Source organism: Stereum hirsutum (assembly GCF_000264905.1).
Source record: "Stereum hirsutum FP-91666 SS1 unplaced genomic scaffold STEHIscaffold_10, whole genome shotgun sequence".
NCBI classification, from domain to species: domain Eukaryota; kingdom Fungi; phylum Basidiomycota; class Agaricomycetes; order Russulales; family Stereaceae; genus Stereum; species Stereum hirsutum.
Genome location: NW_006763140.1, coordinates 896,423 through 910,538, shown reverse-complemented (window position 1 = coordinate 910,538; position 14,116 = coordinate 896,423). Strand labels below are relative to the sequence as shown.

The following is a 14,116-nucleotide window of genomic DNA, read 5'->3' as shown; positions in this document are numbered from 1 at the left end:
TTTGTGGTATCGTTCCGGGTCTAGACATATAAGACAAACTAGAAAAGGGAGGCCTGAGGATGTGGTTAAAGGGGGCACCGCTGTTGGTTTCATGAAGACAGATGATAACGATGACGCCGTCGTCGCAGCACTCCCGATCCGCTCAATGGTGACTGGATGAAGAAAGCCTAACTTGGATCTATCGGTGACAATGATAAATGATCTACAGCTGTAGGCACTATGGGAGGGATTTCGATATATGCCTTTATATTAATTGCGTCGATCTGGAGCCCGGACGGAGGATTCAGATGAGCGATGGGCTATGACTACAGCCCTTCAAGTAGTACTTGATAGCTTTGGTATGGGTCGACGGAGTCCCTAGAGTAGAGCTGTTATGTTACACTTAGGCGTCGTCAGGGTCAACACACGTCCAAACCTTGATTTGTGAGGAACACCTCAGTGGAAGAGGGACAGGTGGTGGTTCCTTTACAGCGATTTGCAGAATCGTAGTCGCACCTCGATTTCGCGCAGAGAAGCTCTGCTCCACACGAAGCCTTACCCGACGCTCCCGACGGGGCTGCCACGAGCTGGGCCACATCGCTCTTGCAGGCCCTCAATGCACAATACGAGCTCATTGCGCATTGTCGATGAATGCCATTGGTATAGCGAGACCCCGCGAGTCAGGGGCCCACTCGGCCAGATTTTGTCCAATATCCTGAGATGGAATGCTACTCAGTGGTCAATTGTGGCCACGCCATTGAAATGTGCCGGGGGTGGCGTTCGCTTCTCCAAATGGCAAGCGGTTGCGTCAAGAAACGCTGGTCGCTCCATCAAGAGAAAAAGTGGGAGCGACTACGATTCTGCAAATTGCTGTAACGGATGTGGAGAGTTGCTTTATTAGGTGGCATCCAAAAAGGGCAATATTGTGTCGGGCCGTGACCTGCCGTCGCCGAAATGTGTACGGTTGCCACAGAGTTCACGGTCTATTGACGCGCGTCGCGCGTTCGAGCCATTCTCATGCTCGCCAATCTTGTGCCCCTCTGACCGATTTTCTGAATCATTCTCTGCTGTTATGAAACCTCATGGGCCATTAGGATGCTCGTGAATGCGTATCCAATGACATCCATCCCTTTTTATGTAGTATAAACCGACTTCAGGCTACGAAAACGCACAAAACGCACTCAGCGGGCAAAAAAGCTAAAAAAAGGCATTGCCGGATCCGGGATGCACCCCGGAGGTGGCCCAGCCGCAACCCGCCGCATGGGACCCGCCACACCGCTTCAACTTACTCTTCTTCCAAGTACTTGGTGGACTGGTCTCATTGAATTCACTGGGGAAACTATAGGTAGGTATGTTATTTGTGATGTGTCTATACCCAGACGTAGCTTCGGATCATCGTATGCACGATCGAAGACACTGTTCTGGTTTGGTCGCGACAATCGAGTTGAACGCGGCACCTTAGACTCCTACACTCCTCGTAACGAGTAATAGATACAATGGATGGGCCACCTTGCGGGTCTCCTTATATGCACGGTAAATTTTATATAGCATATATATTTCCTGGGCCATTTGATGCGTGACAGCTTCAGTCCTGGATTTGGGCCACTGGATTGCCACACCACACGAGAGACCGGAGTGGATACCGACGCCGTCTCATTTCCGGCCGACCTCCGGGATATCCCGGATTTTTTTTGGGCTGGCCGAAATGCGATTTCGGGCTCCTGTGGTATAGGTTTGTGCTCTAGGCAGCAGATATGAATTATGGAGACCAAATGAGCTATTAGGGGTTTTATGATACGGCCCCAGAGCTCATTTCTGTCTGGCCAGAGAATGCTCCACCTCGAGCGCCGGCCCCGCATATGACGAAGGCAGCAGCAGCCGGCGTATTCCGCCTCGAGCTCTCGGATATTGCTGAAGGTGCTACAGCACCTCTTCGTTTCAAACAACTTTATGCCGGGCTTTGGAAGCGCGATTGAATAGCATCCCGAGAGTTGTACGAGAAAAAATGGCAATAAATAAAGAGCGGACAAGACGCAGAGGCGGCGCGAAGTCGCTCGTGAGAGAATGGAACCGGGAGCCACCTCGATCTCTGGGCTCATAAAACTCTGTCCCCAGGTCGTCGAAGCGCCCGTATCATAAAACCTCTATTCAAAGCACTTCTGGGTTCTCCAAAATGTGAAAATCGGCGCAGGAGAGGCACAAATCGAAGTTTGACATCGTCTGCATTCGAGCAGCGCGAACGCGCGACGCGCGTCAATAGACCGTGAACTCTGTGGCAACCGTAAATGTGCCTCCGGATCGGAAAATAGATTGATCAGAAGCGGAATTTGTCGAAGAAAGGCAACGTTCATTCGTTTCTCCTTGAACGAGTGCTCTTGCCTCTGCCCTTGGTTATCATAAATTCTTTCGCGTTCCCATCTACTAGCTAGCATTCCCACTGCTTGCGCCCGACGGAGCCCGACGGGCGAAATAATGGGACGAAGAGATGAGAAACGAGGGCCTGAACGGGAAAGCAATGCGGAAGGCAGCTGGGGAAGGCTAACGGATGGCGACGATCGTGACGGAGTGTTCACTTTATCTGCCTTAGCATCTTGACAGCGCTCGCGTGCGTTTCCATCCTCCTTATAAGAACCCATCGAGCATGCATATGCTCTGTTGGTCTGTACCCCCACGTTTGTCCTCACAACGTAACTTACTACCCGGTGCTATCTTGCCGATTTTCCCCTTGCCGCCGCAGGCCGTCCTCGTCGTCCTCGACGGTGAGTTCGAGTGACGAACAAGTCGGGTCCATGAGCGCGCCACAACAGGTCGTAGCCTCGCCCACAGTCTTCCTCAAGTAGATGTCAACGGACCTAGGACGCCAGTTGTACGCGCCTCTTTGTTGCACCCTCTTCGTCCTGTCTCTGATATAATCGTTTCGCGGCAGACAGATCAACTATGCTGGTACACTTATCGCCTTTGGTTTGTTCAGCATGTGATTTTTTGTGGGTCACTTTCTTGTCTTGACGACTTTTGCGCAGCGATCCTCTACTACGACTACGCTCTCACCCTCATCAATGAGATCACATTCTTCTGGCCACCGAAGAACCGTATTACTTGGCCTTCACTGCTCTACTTCATCACCCGCTACTTCGCTATCCTTGGACATCTCCCTGCATTCATCGCCAGCTTCGTTTCCGAATATAATTCCAAGGTACGCGCTCTTACTTCTTCTTGGACATGCGAGACCACAGGCACCCGTTCACACGAAGCGTCTTTCCAGGAGAACTTTTGCCATGGCGTGCACACCTACCACTTCATCTACATCATCCTCATCCAATTCTTAACCGCAATCCTTTGCATCCTCCGCGTATCAGCGCTCTACTCGCATTGCCGCGCCGTCCTCACCGGGCTCGTGCTCGTTATGGTGGCGACCTTCGTCCTATTATGTGTACGTCTCTTCTGTTCAGCTTTGTCTCTCTCCCCTTCTGTCCACAAAATGGCCCGAACCTCGCTCGGACATACACTCCCGTTTCCCACTCTATCTTATGCGTTCCCGCGCCGAGACCTTTCTGCAAACTCTCCCAGATTGACGTGCTAACCGATACTTCTAGTGGAGTCTATTCATGCCGCATGACTCTATCAAGTTCCTCGACGTCAACATACCGGGCTGTAATCCGATTTACTCCGTCGCCGAGTATGTCTTCTTCCCATACTTACTGCAATACATTTCATTCACTCACACTATCTCCATTCGTGATATAGCGGCCGACGCTATGCGGTAACCTGGTCCGGCGTTCTCGTCTTCGACATCGCCATATTCGTCTTGACGCTCAACAAGGCGCTCAGAATCGGCTGGCACAACCCGTACACGCTCTGGCATGTCTTGTTGAGGGATGGAACGGTTTACTTCGTGTACGTTCTATTACTTCCTTCTCCCTCCTCCCCTCCCATCTACGTGCCTCTCGCACCCTATCCCCATTGCCCTATCACCCTTTCACTGACGCACCTATATGACCACAATCATCCACACAGCGTCCTCTTCTTCTCCAACGCCCTCAACATAACCCTCTTCCTCCTCGGCCCCGCGCTCCACAAAGGCGTAGGCGCACTAATCACAAACGCCCTCTCCGCGACCCTCGTCTGTCGTCTCATGCTTTCTCTGCGCGCCGAATCGGACCGGCTGGGTGTTGAGAGGGCGAGAGCGGCGGCGGAGGGACAGCCGGGGATGAGTGCGTTTGGGGAGGAATATATACTAGGCGATGAGGACGGGGACGGGAGGGATTTTGAGTTGGGGGAGTTGGAGTTTACTGGGATGGCTGGGAGGAGCTTGAGTTTTAGTGTTGATGGGTGTATGGGTAGGAGTGGCGATAGGGACAAGGATGAGGATGGGGATGGGGATATAGAGTCCCGTGGGAGTGTGAGGCGTATGAAGGTTTTGAACGGGAAGACGTCTGGAGAGGTTGAGTCGTCGTTTATGGATGCCAGGTCGGGATCGGAATTTTTGGGACTTGGGACGGGGCATACGGCGCAGACGAGTGAGAGGAGCAGTGCGAGGTTGTTGCCGAATTTGGATTTTGAGGATCGTCATGAGCACGGAGTCAGAGTCGTTTCTTTGCCGGTCCTTCGAGCGGATGATGCGGTGGGGGTAGGGCATGGCGGGGTAGTAGAGGTACGGAGGGAGAAGAAGAGTCTCGATGTTTGAAGGATTAGGGGGTTGAGAGATCGGCTGTCCGATGTGGCAGGGACACTGACAGCGCGGTTCGCTCTTATTCTCTATTCTACTGGGTTTAGGTTACGGTTTTTGCGCTAATACACACGCATTCTGGTAGGTAGGATAAACAATACGCATATGTATTTTTTCCATACCATACATCACTGCCAATCAGATCTATAGCATTCTGCATCAATATTCTTTTCCTGAACAGACGTTGGGCCACAGCGCCACCTTGCACTTATTTGGCATTCAAACTCCGACGGTGGACGTCGATTGTGGCGCCAAAAAAGAAATGTAAGATACAATAAAATAAAATAAGTACTGGGTCAATGGATATAATCTACTTGCCGTCCTACTGCTCGAAATGACAACATCTCTATGCTTCGGTATGTGTCACTTCGTCCTGCTTGATACACGATAAAATATCCGCTGATTTATGGGACACAATTGATTTCAAACTCAGACGAAACAATAACTCGCCACACCACGCGCTTTGACCCGCGCGTGCTTGTGTCTTGTCTCGTCTTTCCATCTCCTCTTCCGAACCATCACATCTCAAACTGCTTTGCACGCACAGCTCGGCCTGCTCCACATCTGCAACTTGTCATCTGCGGATAATCTTACGCGCCTCTAGAATATCGAAGCGCGACACGACTGTAATTCAAGAGCACGACACGGCGATATCTCGAACAATAAACTTTCACCAACATGATAAAGACGCGCTCAGATTTCGCAAAGCTCAGCGATGACTCGGTCAGAAACGTCGCGTCAATTGTACGTCCCGTGCGTTGTTCTTTCCCCCTTCTTTTCCCTGCCTCTTCGAATGCTGAAGATGTCGAACCGGTTCACTTGGTTTGGTTTGCCTAGTTTGACGACTTCCCGGACGATACTCCAAGGGAGGAAGTCCTCGATGCTTTGTTCGCGGATTCAGAGGAGCTTGAGATCCCAGAGGAGATTGAATATACGTGGCCGGAAGAAGAAGGCTCTGAGGCTGGGCCTGGGGCGGGGAATCAACCAGAGCGAACTGCAGATGACCCTACTCCTACTACTGCTAGCGCTGCTGCTGCTCCGAGGGCGAGCGAGAGTCGGGGCAGAGTGGTGTCGTTTGCGCCGATGGTGGAGATGGTGGATGAAGAGTATGATGCGCCGTACTACGACGGAGGACCGTCAACAGAGGAAGGGGAAGAAGAGGAAGAGGAAGGGGAAGGAGAGGAAGGAGAGGAAGATATAGTCCACCGAAGGTGTGTATCGACTGACATAGTAGCATCACACTTGATGACCTAATTAACTGAATGTTCACCACGTCAATGTACAATAGACACCCTCGGCCCATCGGCCCTATCTATAGAGCATCCCTGAAGAGTCTTGTTGATCGTCTCAATAGTAGGCTCACCCGTCAAGCTGGAGCGGGCGATCACCCAGCTGCAAATAATGGTGCTCCTGCTCCTGCTCCTGCTCCAACTCCCACGGCGGACGAGGATCGGGACAGGGTGGTGGCGCCTGTGGCGAGCATGGTATATCCGGATGATGAGTATGATGGGCCGGATTATGACGAGTGTGGAAGTATGAAGGCGGACTACGGAAGCCCGAGTGCAACAGAAGAGAAAGGAGAGGAAGATGAAGATACAGGTCACTCGAGGTGTGTGTCGACTGATATATCATCTCCATGCACAGTAGACACTCACGGCGCTTCAGCCCTAGAGTCTCCCTCAAGCCCATTCTTGATCGCCTCGACGAGTGGAGCCGTGAAGCTGCAGCGCGCGATCGGCCAACTACGAATGATGGTACTCCCGCTGCCGCAGCGAGGGTGGACGGGGGTCAGGGCAGATTTGTGGTGCCTGTGCCAAAGAGGGTAGGGATATTGGGTGGTGACTACTCTGGGCCGGATTACGACGAGTGTGGAAGTACACGGGCGGACAAAGGAAGTTCATCAGAAGGAGAAGGGGAAGGAGAGGGAGATACAGTTCATTCGAGGTGTGTATCGGATGATATATCATCTCAGACGATCCAATCCGCTAAATGCACACCATAGACACTCCCGGCGCCTTAGCCCCAGAGTCTCCCTCAAGCGTTCTCTTTGTGGAGTCGATGGGCCCAACGATGACGATGACAGTCCATCCAAACGACACAAGTCCTCCCATTCGAACAACTCGCCTTCGAGAGAGCGACATTCCGAAATCAGTGATGAGGATTATGAGCTACCACGAACCCGGTCCCAGGGAGCACCTGTCGATTGTCGTCCTCCTGTACCGAAGCTCGATGACGAACCATCATCGTCGTCACCACCCCGACTGTCCCCCGAATCTTCACGTCCACAACCTGCGACACAGTCCGGCTCTCGTCACTCTGCGACCCCAGCTCCCGACTCTCATCCCCATCCCACGACTTCCAACCATCTTCTTCATGACCCTCAATCGGTTCCGGACTCTCAGCACCTCGATCGTGAAGCTTGGGATCCCTCCTCGGACGATCGTACCCAAGCATTAGAAGACGCCGACAAGGAAGAGCACGTCTACAAACCCGACACCAGCAGGTACAAGGATACCTACGGAGTACCTCTCGAGATGCTGCAACGCATCATAGAACAAGCGGGCGGTAGTAAGACAAAATTCAAGATCATCCTTCCGTCCGCTCGGCGAAGCTTTGAGCAGGATCTGATCGCAGAAGAGATGGAGAGGAGGATGGATCCGTCGAATCGTCGCGAGACTATGGAAGGGACCATTAGTGAGTTTTTGGACCTCGATGATAAGTTGGAGGATGATGACGACCCGGATTCGGTGATGGGTCAGGACAAGGGCGACGACAATCCTCCTGAGGTCTATTTCACGGAAGAGTTGGAGAAGGCGAAAGAGTTACAGGAATGGAGACGCGCGAGGTTGCAGCATGAGGCGAAGAAGAAGAGGACTGCTGGGACGTGGGACGAGGGTAAATACCTCGCATTAGGAACCAATAATGGGGAGAGTGATTGGGAAAAAGAGGTTGAGGTGAAGTACCGAGAGCTGAAGAGGTTGACTCCGAGGAGGAAACCGATGGCGGGTGTGGAGCCGACTTGGACTCTTCCTGGCAATCGGATTCCACATGTTGTACCATGGGGTCCTCAGTTCAGAGTGGGCGTTCTTCCATTTTCTGCGCATTGGGACCTGTGCTAGATGCAAGCTTGTTGTTTGGGCGCTTTGTAATGTTTTGACTTTGCTTTTTTTGTATTGTGTATCGATGTACGCGAGCATCTGCCTTATTGTTACTTTATCGTCTGGGTTACGCGTTGTACTTGTACCAATCACAAAGGCATAGCATAGAATCTGCGGCTGTGAAGCTCTTCTTCATGCCTTCGAGGGCGCCACAATCGAACGTGCTGCCGGTGTGGCGACGGCATTCGGCATTCAGCTTCCGGCCCGAAGAACAAGGTCATTCGAATTTGATTTTTTCTCCTTTTCGTCCTTTCTGTTCCCCATGCCCATGCATTCTGCTCACAAAGTCGGAAACTAATTCGACTTTTGAGAGCATTACAATTTTCTCTGCTTTTCCGTGTGGACGTGTCGCTGCCAGCACTTCATTGACACGTCGGTGTCCACTGACCATTTTGGGCGTCCCCTTCCCTTTGTGCGCCACCCGGCCGTGTCGCGCCTCCGAGTCGGATTCCGGCACCCTGACCTGGAACAAAAGAACCTCAGCATCATTCATCTCATCGTGTCGCGAATCTCCGATCAATTACCGGAATCTAATCTCAACAAAGGACTCTTCTGTTTTGGCCTTTGAGTCCGGTAGATAAGCGTCCGCGCGTTGACCCTCCCCTCTTGTCTCCCAACCACCACCACCACCACTCTGCAACTCGCATCCAGCGAAACCCCCCCTCGCGCTGGTCTTACGCGTCACAACAAACTACAGTGCTCTACCTTGGCTCAATTTGACACAATATGCCGCCTCGCAAAACTCGTGCAACCCAGAGCCGCGCGGCCAGCAGCAAGCGCGCTACGACACCTGCAGCCCCAACCCAAACTCAACCCAAATCGCCAGCACCGCCGGCCGGTGGAGGTACATTCAAGTTCAAGACGCGCACCGATCTCTCAAAGCTTCCCAATGACATGCTCATCAACATCGCAAATGTGAGTCTCTTTCACGTTTTTCTTCCACTCTTTTTTCAACGTTCATTCGTGTCATCTATGGCTACATATGTATTACGTACTAAACTACTTTCCCTCTATCAGCATTACGGTGTCACCGACAAGACATCACCCGACGATATCCTTGACGCCCTCTTCAAGGCGCGCTCTAAGATGCGCGTACTAGACTCGCTACTCGAAGCCACCTCTCACGACCAAGGCGCCACGTCCAACGCCACACCTGCCCCTGCCACTGCCGTCACCGTCGAGGCCGACCCAATTCTTGCTCCCGTTCCTGTAAAGACTGCCACCCGAGGCCGCAAGAGGGCCATTTCTCCACCTGCCGAGATGCCTCCCCTCAAGAGGAGCTCAAGAACGAGGAGAGCAACATCCCGCGTGGCGGTCGAAGCCGATACCAATGTCGACGAACCTGTTGCCCCTGCCGCGAATATCACTCCCACCATCGAGGCACCTGCTAAATCGACCGCTCGAGGTCGTAAGCCATCTGCTCGGCAGGCTGCGGCTGCGAAGGACGTGTCAACTACCAGGAAGACGTCGAGGGCGAAGAAGGCGGCCCCTCTCGTTGAACCTGAACCTGAAGACACTGCCGAAGTCGGTATCAATGTCGACGAGCCAGCTGCTCCTGCTGCCGAGCACAGTACGACCATTGCTCCCACCATCGATGAACCTACTAAATCGACGACTCGGACCCGTAAGCCGTCTGCCAGGCAGGCTGCGCAGGATGTGTCGACTACCAGGAAGACGTCTAGGGCGAAGAAGGCGGCTCCTCTCGTCGAACCCGAACCCGAACCTGAAGACGCTCCAGTTGGTCCTACCGAGGCCCCTGATGCTGAGGCTGAGCCACCTACTGGACGATCCTCGAGGTCCAAAGGTCGTAGTCGCAAGACGCCTGCGCCTGTGACGCTTCCGGAGAAGACACCCGAGGTGAAAGCTGCAGCACCCACCGGGCGGGCTTCGAAGAGGTCGAAGACTACGTCGACAATAGAGGTCGCAGGACCGTCCGAACTGTGAGTGCCGCCTCACCTTCTTGTTCTTCCGAGTTTGTTGCTTTGAATGATGAGTGCTGATGGTGCCAATGTCGATGATAGTGCCGTCGTCGTTGCGAAACCTACTGCCCGGGGTCGCAAGCGCGCAGCCGACGCCATCACGCAAGAAGCTGTCCAGGTTCAAGACGCCCAGGAGCCTGCATCGCCCACCGCCCATGTTTCGAAGAAGAGGCGTGGACGCTCTGCCTCTGTCACTCCCGCTGCCGACACGATCATCAAACCGACTCCTACGAAGCGGAGCACGAAGGGCAAGGGCAAGGCGAAGGTCGCCGATCCGCCTGTGGAAGAGGAAGAAGACCAGGCCATAGAAACCAACATCGAGGAGCCTGCTCCAGAGAGGGAAGTCGTCCAGGCGGAAGAGGTCCCTGCGAAACCTGTTGGTCGGGGTCGTCAGCGCACCGGCAAAGCACCTGCAGACGTTGGAGCCGTTACGCAAGCTACCCCAGAGCCTACTTCCCCTGTCGTCCAGGCGCCCAAGACACGACGAGGGCGCTCTGCGTCTGCTGCTCCTTCCGACTCGACCACCGTTCCGAATGTTGCTGCGAAGCGAAATGCGAAGGATAAGGGCAAGGGTAAAGGCCTCGAATCGCCTGTGGAGGAGGAAGAAATTGAAGCCCTGGTTTCTATCGCTGACAAGCGAGTCGACGATCAGGAAGTCGCGGAGGAAGAGGCTCCCGTAGCACCGACCAAGTCTGCGAAGGGGAAGGAGAAAGCTGTGGACCCCGTAGCCACCACGACTCACTCCACTCAAGTCGGCGCCGGTTCGAAAGAGAAAGTGAAGAAGTCTTTGCTGGCGGAGCAGCTCGATCTCAGACCGGCTGCCGTTATTCATACGGCGATGTTCGCACGAGCGCCTCAGGAACAGTCCTATTATTCTTCTCTCCAGCCACCTATCAAATATGCTAAAACCACGCAACAAACGGATGACGAGGAAGAAGAGTCTGAAGAATCCGAGGAGGACGATGAGCCGGAGCAGGAAGAAGAAGACGAAGAGGAAGTACCGGAAGAGGAAGAGAATGAAGGTGGGAACGCCACAGAACCAGAAGGGAAGTCGAACAATGACGTACAGCCTCCGATTGAGAAACCCTCGGCCTTTCGCCGTCTCTCTGCTTTATTCGGGTTCTCCTCCGGCTCCGCTTCGACAACAAAGGAACAACCTCAACCTTCCATCGATACCGGAACCGCACAAGCGCGAACGGAGGAAAGTCGCGCTAGTCCTAGCGCCGCGCCACCCCCCAAGCTCCCTCCTCCCAACCAGTTCATCCCTTCACTGCCCCCAGCGATGCCTTATTCAAACCAAAAGCAGAAACAGGCTGCATCGAAACAGTTTGGACCCCCGTTGCCACCAGCTATGGAGCAAGCACGACGTCAATCGCTTCCACAGCCACAGCCTCATCCTCAGTCTGGGGAAGATGATGGCGGACAGGCACTCATGCAAACTCTGCTCGGCAATCCGACGGAGGATCTTCCTTCAGAAGAACGTGAACGTCGTCTTCGTCCCGTTCTCGACGGGATCGTCAAATCGATGTTCGCCGCGCGTACGAAGGCCATGTACGAGCCGCCTGACACTCCTCCACGGGCGGGGGGCAGTTCAGCTAGGGATAGCGAGGTGGAGGCAATGAGGGAGTGGCGTGAGGAGCGCATCAAGTCGTTCGAGAAGGAATGGGAAGGTGACAATGACTTTGAGGGTATGGAGCCGGAAGTTAGGAGGGCATATACGAAGGAACGGAGGATGGAGGAGGAGAAAGCGTGGAGGGAGAAGGCAGATATGGAGTATAAATTCGCCATGAGCATTATGAAAGGGGTGGCCGGCCTGGAGATTCAGAAGAAGGATACACGGGGGAATACAGAGGAAGTGGGGGAGGGCAGTAGTATGGCTGATGAAGAGGAGGAGGAGGAGGAGGAAGATGTGGACGTGGATACACTGTGGAAGCCGCAGTTTAGGCCTGGGGTTTTAGGGAAGTCCAAGTTCTGGGACATGTCGTAGGTGATCTTTCGAGATTTGCTGCATCTCTGTACGATAGTCGAGGTTTTGTTGTTTTCTCCGCCATATCTTCCATTCAATTCCCTTTGTTCAATCTCTGTCTTGCTATTTTGCATAGTGTCCACCGTATTTGTATTATAGTCCTGCTATTTGTGTCTCTTGCATATCGTTCGGGAGAATTTGGAAAACATATCTCACATTTTAACTTTTGGGCCACATTCACACCTCGTGTCACAACTTCGAATCCGATCAAACATATATAGACGCCCACAACTTCAACATCACATCCTATCCGATCCTTTCTTCGAACCATGGAGCGAGCAAAAGGCGACTATACATCTCTCATCCAAAATATCTACTCCAAAGCCTACCCAGACCACAAACTACTCTCCCTCGAGAAGCTCGAGAAACAGGGATACGCGAGCACGACGTACTTCGTCTCACTCGCGCCACCCTCTAACTTCACTGCGAATCCGTCCACGGATCAGATCCCAATCTCAAGTCCCAACAGCTTGAATTCGCTTAATTTTACCAACGGGCCCACGACAGGATCCACACGCGAATCAGTCGATCCGTCCAACTTAAAACTCGATCTCATCGTCCAAATTCGTCCTCGTACATCACCCATCCCACTCCTTTCCTTCGAAAGCGTCGTCCGTCCGCTCCTGGGCCCGTACGAACTCGTACCTTCCATCAGACTACTACACCCCACTCCCATCTCCACTACAATCGTCCCTTCGCCCGTCTCCGAGAACACTAGTACAGCGAGAGACGGATCAAAGTCACAATTCGAGGAGGTATGGGTGTACGAGATGACTCGACTCCCGGGCGTATCTCTGAGCGAAATCATTCGCGATCCGGGGTACGCACCGGGGTGTATACCAGACGTGGCTGTTGGGATCGGGGAATTGCTGGGTCGGAGTCGCATCGCCAGAACCAAAGAGGACGAAGGGGTGATTGCGACGGTTGGGTTCGCACAGATGGAGGAGCAGTTGATGATGGCGGTGAACAGTACAAATCCGAAGATCATGCCGTACGAGGAGGTATACCAGGGATTATTGGAGGAAGTACGAGTGTTCTGGAGTGAGTCAGAATCCGAATCCGAATCCGAATCGGACGAAGTGCGGGGACGGGCAGTATGGATGGAGGTATCGAACGACGATGTTTCGCCTACCAATATCATAGTCCAAGTCCAAACCAACCCTGACACCGGCGATAAAATCACCCCGAACGAGAATCAGAACCAGAACCACAAAGTAACGGTCTCAGGACTCGTAGACTGGCAATTCGTCCTCCTCAAACCGCTCGGCTACTCCGCCCACGCGCTCTTCTGGCTCATAGGCTGGGGCATCGGGTATAAATACGTGTTGCACCCGAATGCGAGGGAGATCGAGAGGGCGTTTTGGAGGGGATATGTTCGTGGTTTGGAGGTCGTTCCGGATGTACCGGGATCGGACGCTGTTCCTCCGGGAGGTGAAGGAAGTTCTGGAGAGGCGGGGGGAGATGGAAGGTCTAGAGAGGTCATATTGACGAAGGCGAAGGCGAAGACTCGGAGGGAGGATGTGGAGTTGATAGTGAGGGTGGGAGGGGCGTTGAGCGCTTGTGCGGATGGGGCGTGGAATTGTATGTTTGGAGAGGTGGGGACGATGGCGCGGTATAGGATTCGGGAGGAGGATTGGAGTGCGAGTGCGGTTTAGAGGGTCGATGTCATGGTTGGTGTGGAAGGCGAGTCTTGATCTTGACGACACTACGAATAACGGGACAGTGGAGCCTGGGAGGTGTGATGGTCGAAAATGTACTGAAACAGTAGTGCAGTTTCTCCTTCAGTCAGTCACTGGCAGAGAAAGCGTTATTGACTATGACGGCAAAAAAATGCGGACAAACATACTTGAACACGCAGAACGTTCAACTTAACATACTCTCGGACTCCCACACCTACCCGTTTTCACCGTGCTGTGCTGCGGAACGTCATCGACATCCCAAGGCTTCGTACCACACAACACTCCCAGTTCGGCGTTCTCGCCATCCGGACGAGTGCGCACGAGTACTAGTATTCTAAAATGATGCCTCAGAACCCAACCCCCACTCGTCGAATCGTCCTGCCAGTGGTTCCACGCCTCCAGAGAACTAGAAGTCCTCCCATGTGCTCTGCAGCGCCATCCCACCGTAATCGCAAACACCCAAGAATAAACGATACGTCGAACGATCCAAAGACCCAAGAATATCCTGATAGGCTGTCCACATCTCCAGGAGGTGCATATGACAGACGATAATTGAATTCGCAGGACGA

General features: G+C 53.3%; 2 protein-coding genes across 2 annotated transcripts; both read left to right on the top strand.

The window, feature by feature from the left end:
• Positions 1 to 2,652: 2,652 nt before the first annotated feature.
• On the top strand, positions 2,653 to 4,870 carry STEHIDRAFT_122850 (uncharacterized protein). Its single transcript, XM_007306001.1, has 7 exons — positions 2,653 to 2,845; positions 2,906 to 2,940; positions 3,000 to 3,172; positions 3,242 to 3,409; positions 3,573 to 3,655; positions 3,724 to 3,873; positions 3,994 to 4,870. Exons 1-7 carry the CDS (start codon positions 2,820 to 2,822, stop codon positions 4,661 to 4,663), a joined length of 1,305 nt encoding a protein of 434 aa, XP_007306063.1. The 5' UTR covers positions 2,653 to 2,819; the 3' UTR covers positions 4,664 to 4,870.
• A 7,267-nt stretch (positions 4,871 to 12,137) lies between these two features.
• Positions 12,138 to 13,523, top strand: STEHIDRAFT_112439 (uncharacterized protein; the record flags this gene model as incomplete). The annotated part of the gene is made up of 1 exon (XM_007306000.1): positions 12,138 to 13,523. The coding sequence occupies one exon, from the start codon at positions 12,138 to 12,140 to the stop codon at positions 13,521 to 13,523; it is 1,386 nt and encodes a 461-aa protein (XP_007306062.1).
• Between the last annotated feature and the right edge of the window lie 593 nt (positions 13,524 to 14,116).

Coding starts and splice junctions, on each gene's coding strand:
- STEHIDRAFT_122850 (XM_007306001.1), top strand. CDS start 2,820: ATGTCAACGGACCTAGGACGCCAGTT. Junction 3,173..3,241: donor TTTCCGAATATAATTCCAAG/GTACGCGCTCTT, acceptor GCGTCTTTCCAG/GAGAACTTTTGCCATGGCGT. Junction 3,410..3,572: donor CGACCTTCGTCCTATTATGT/GTACGTCTCTTC, acceptor CGATACTTCTAG/TGGAGTCTATTCATGCCGCA.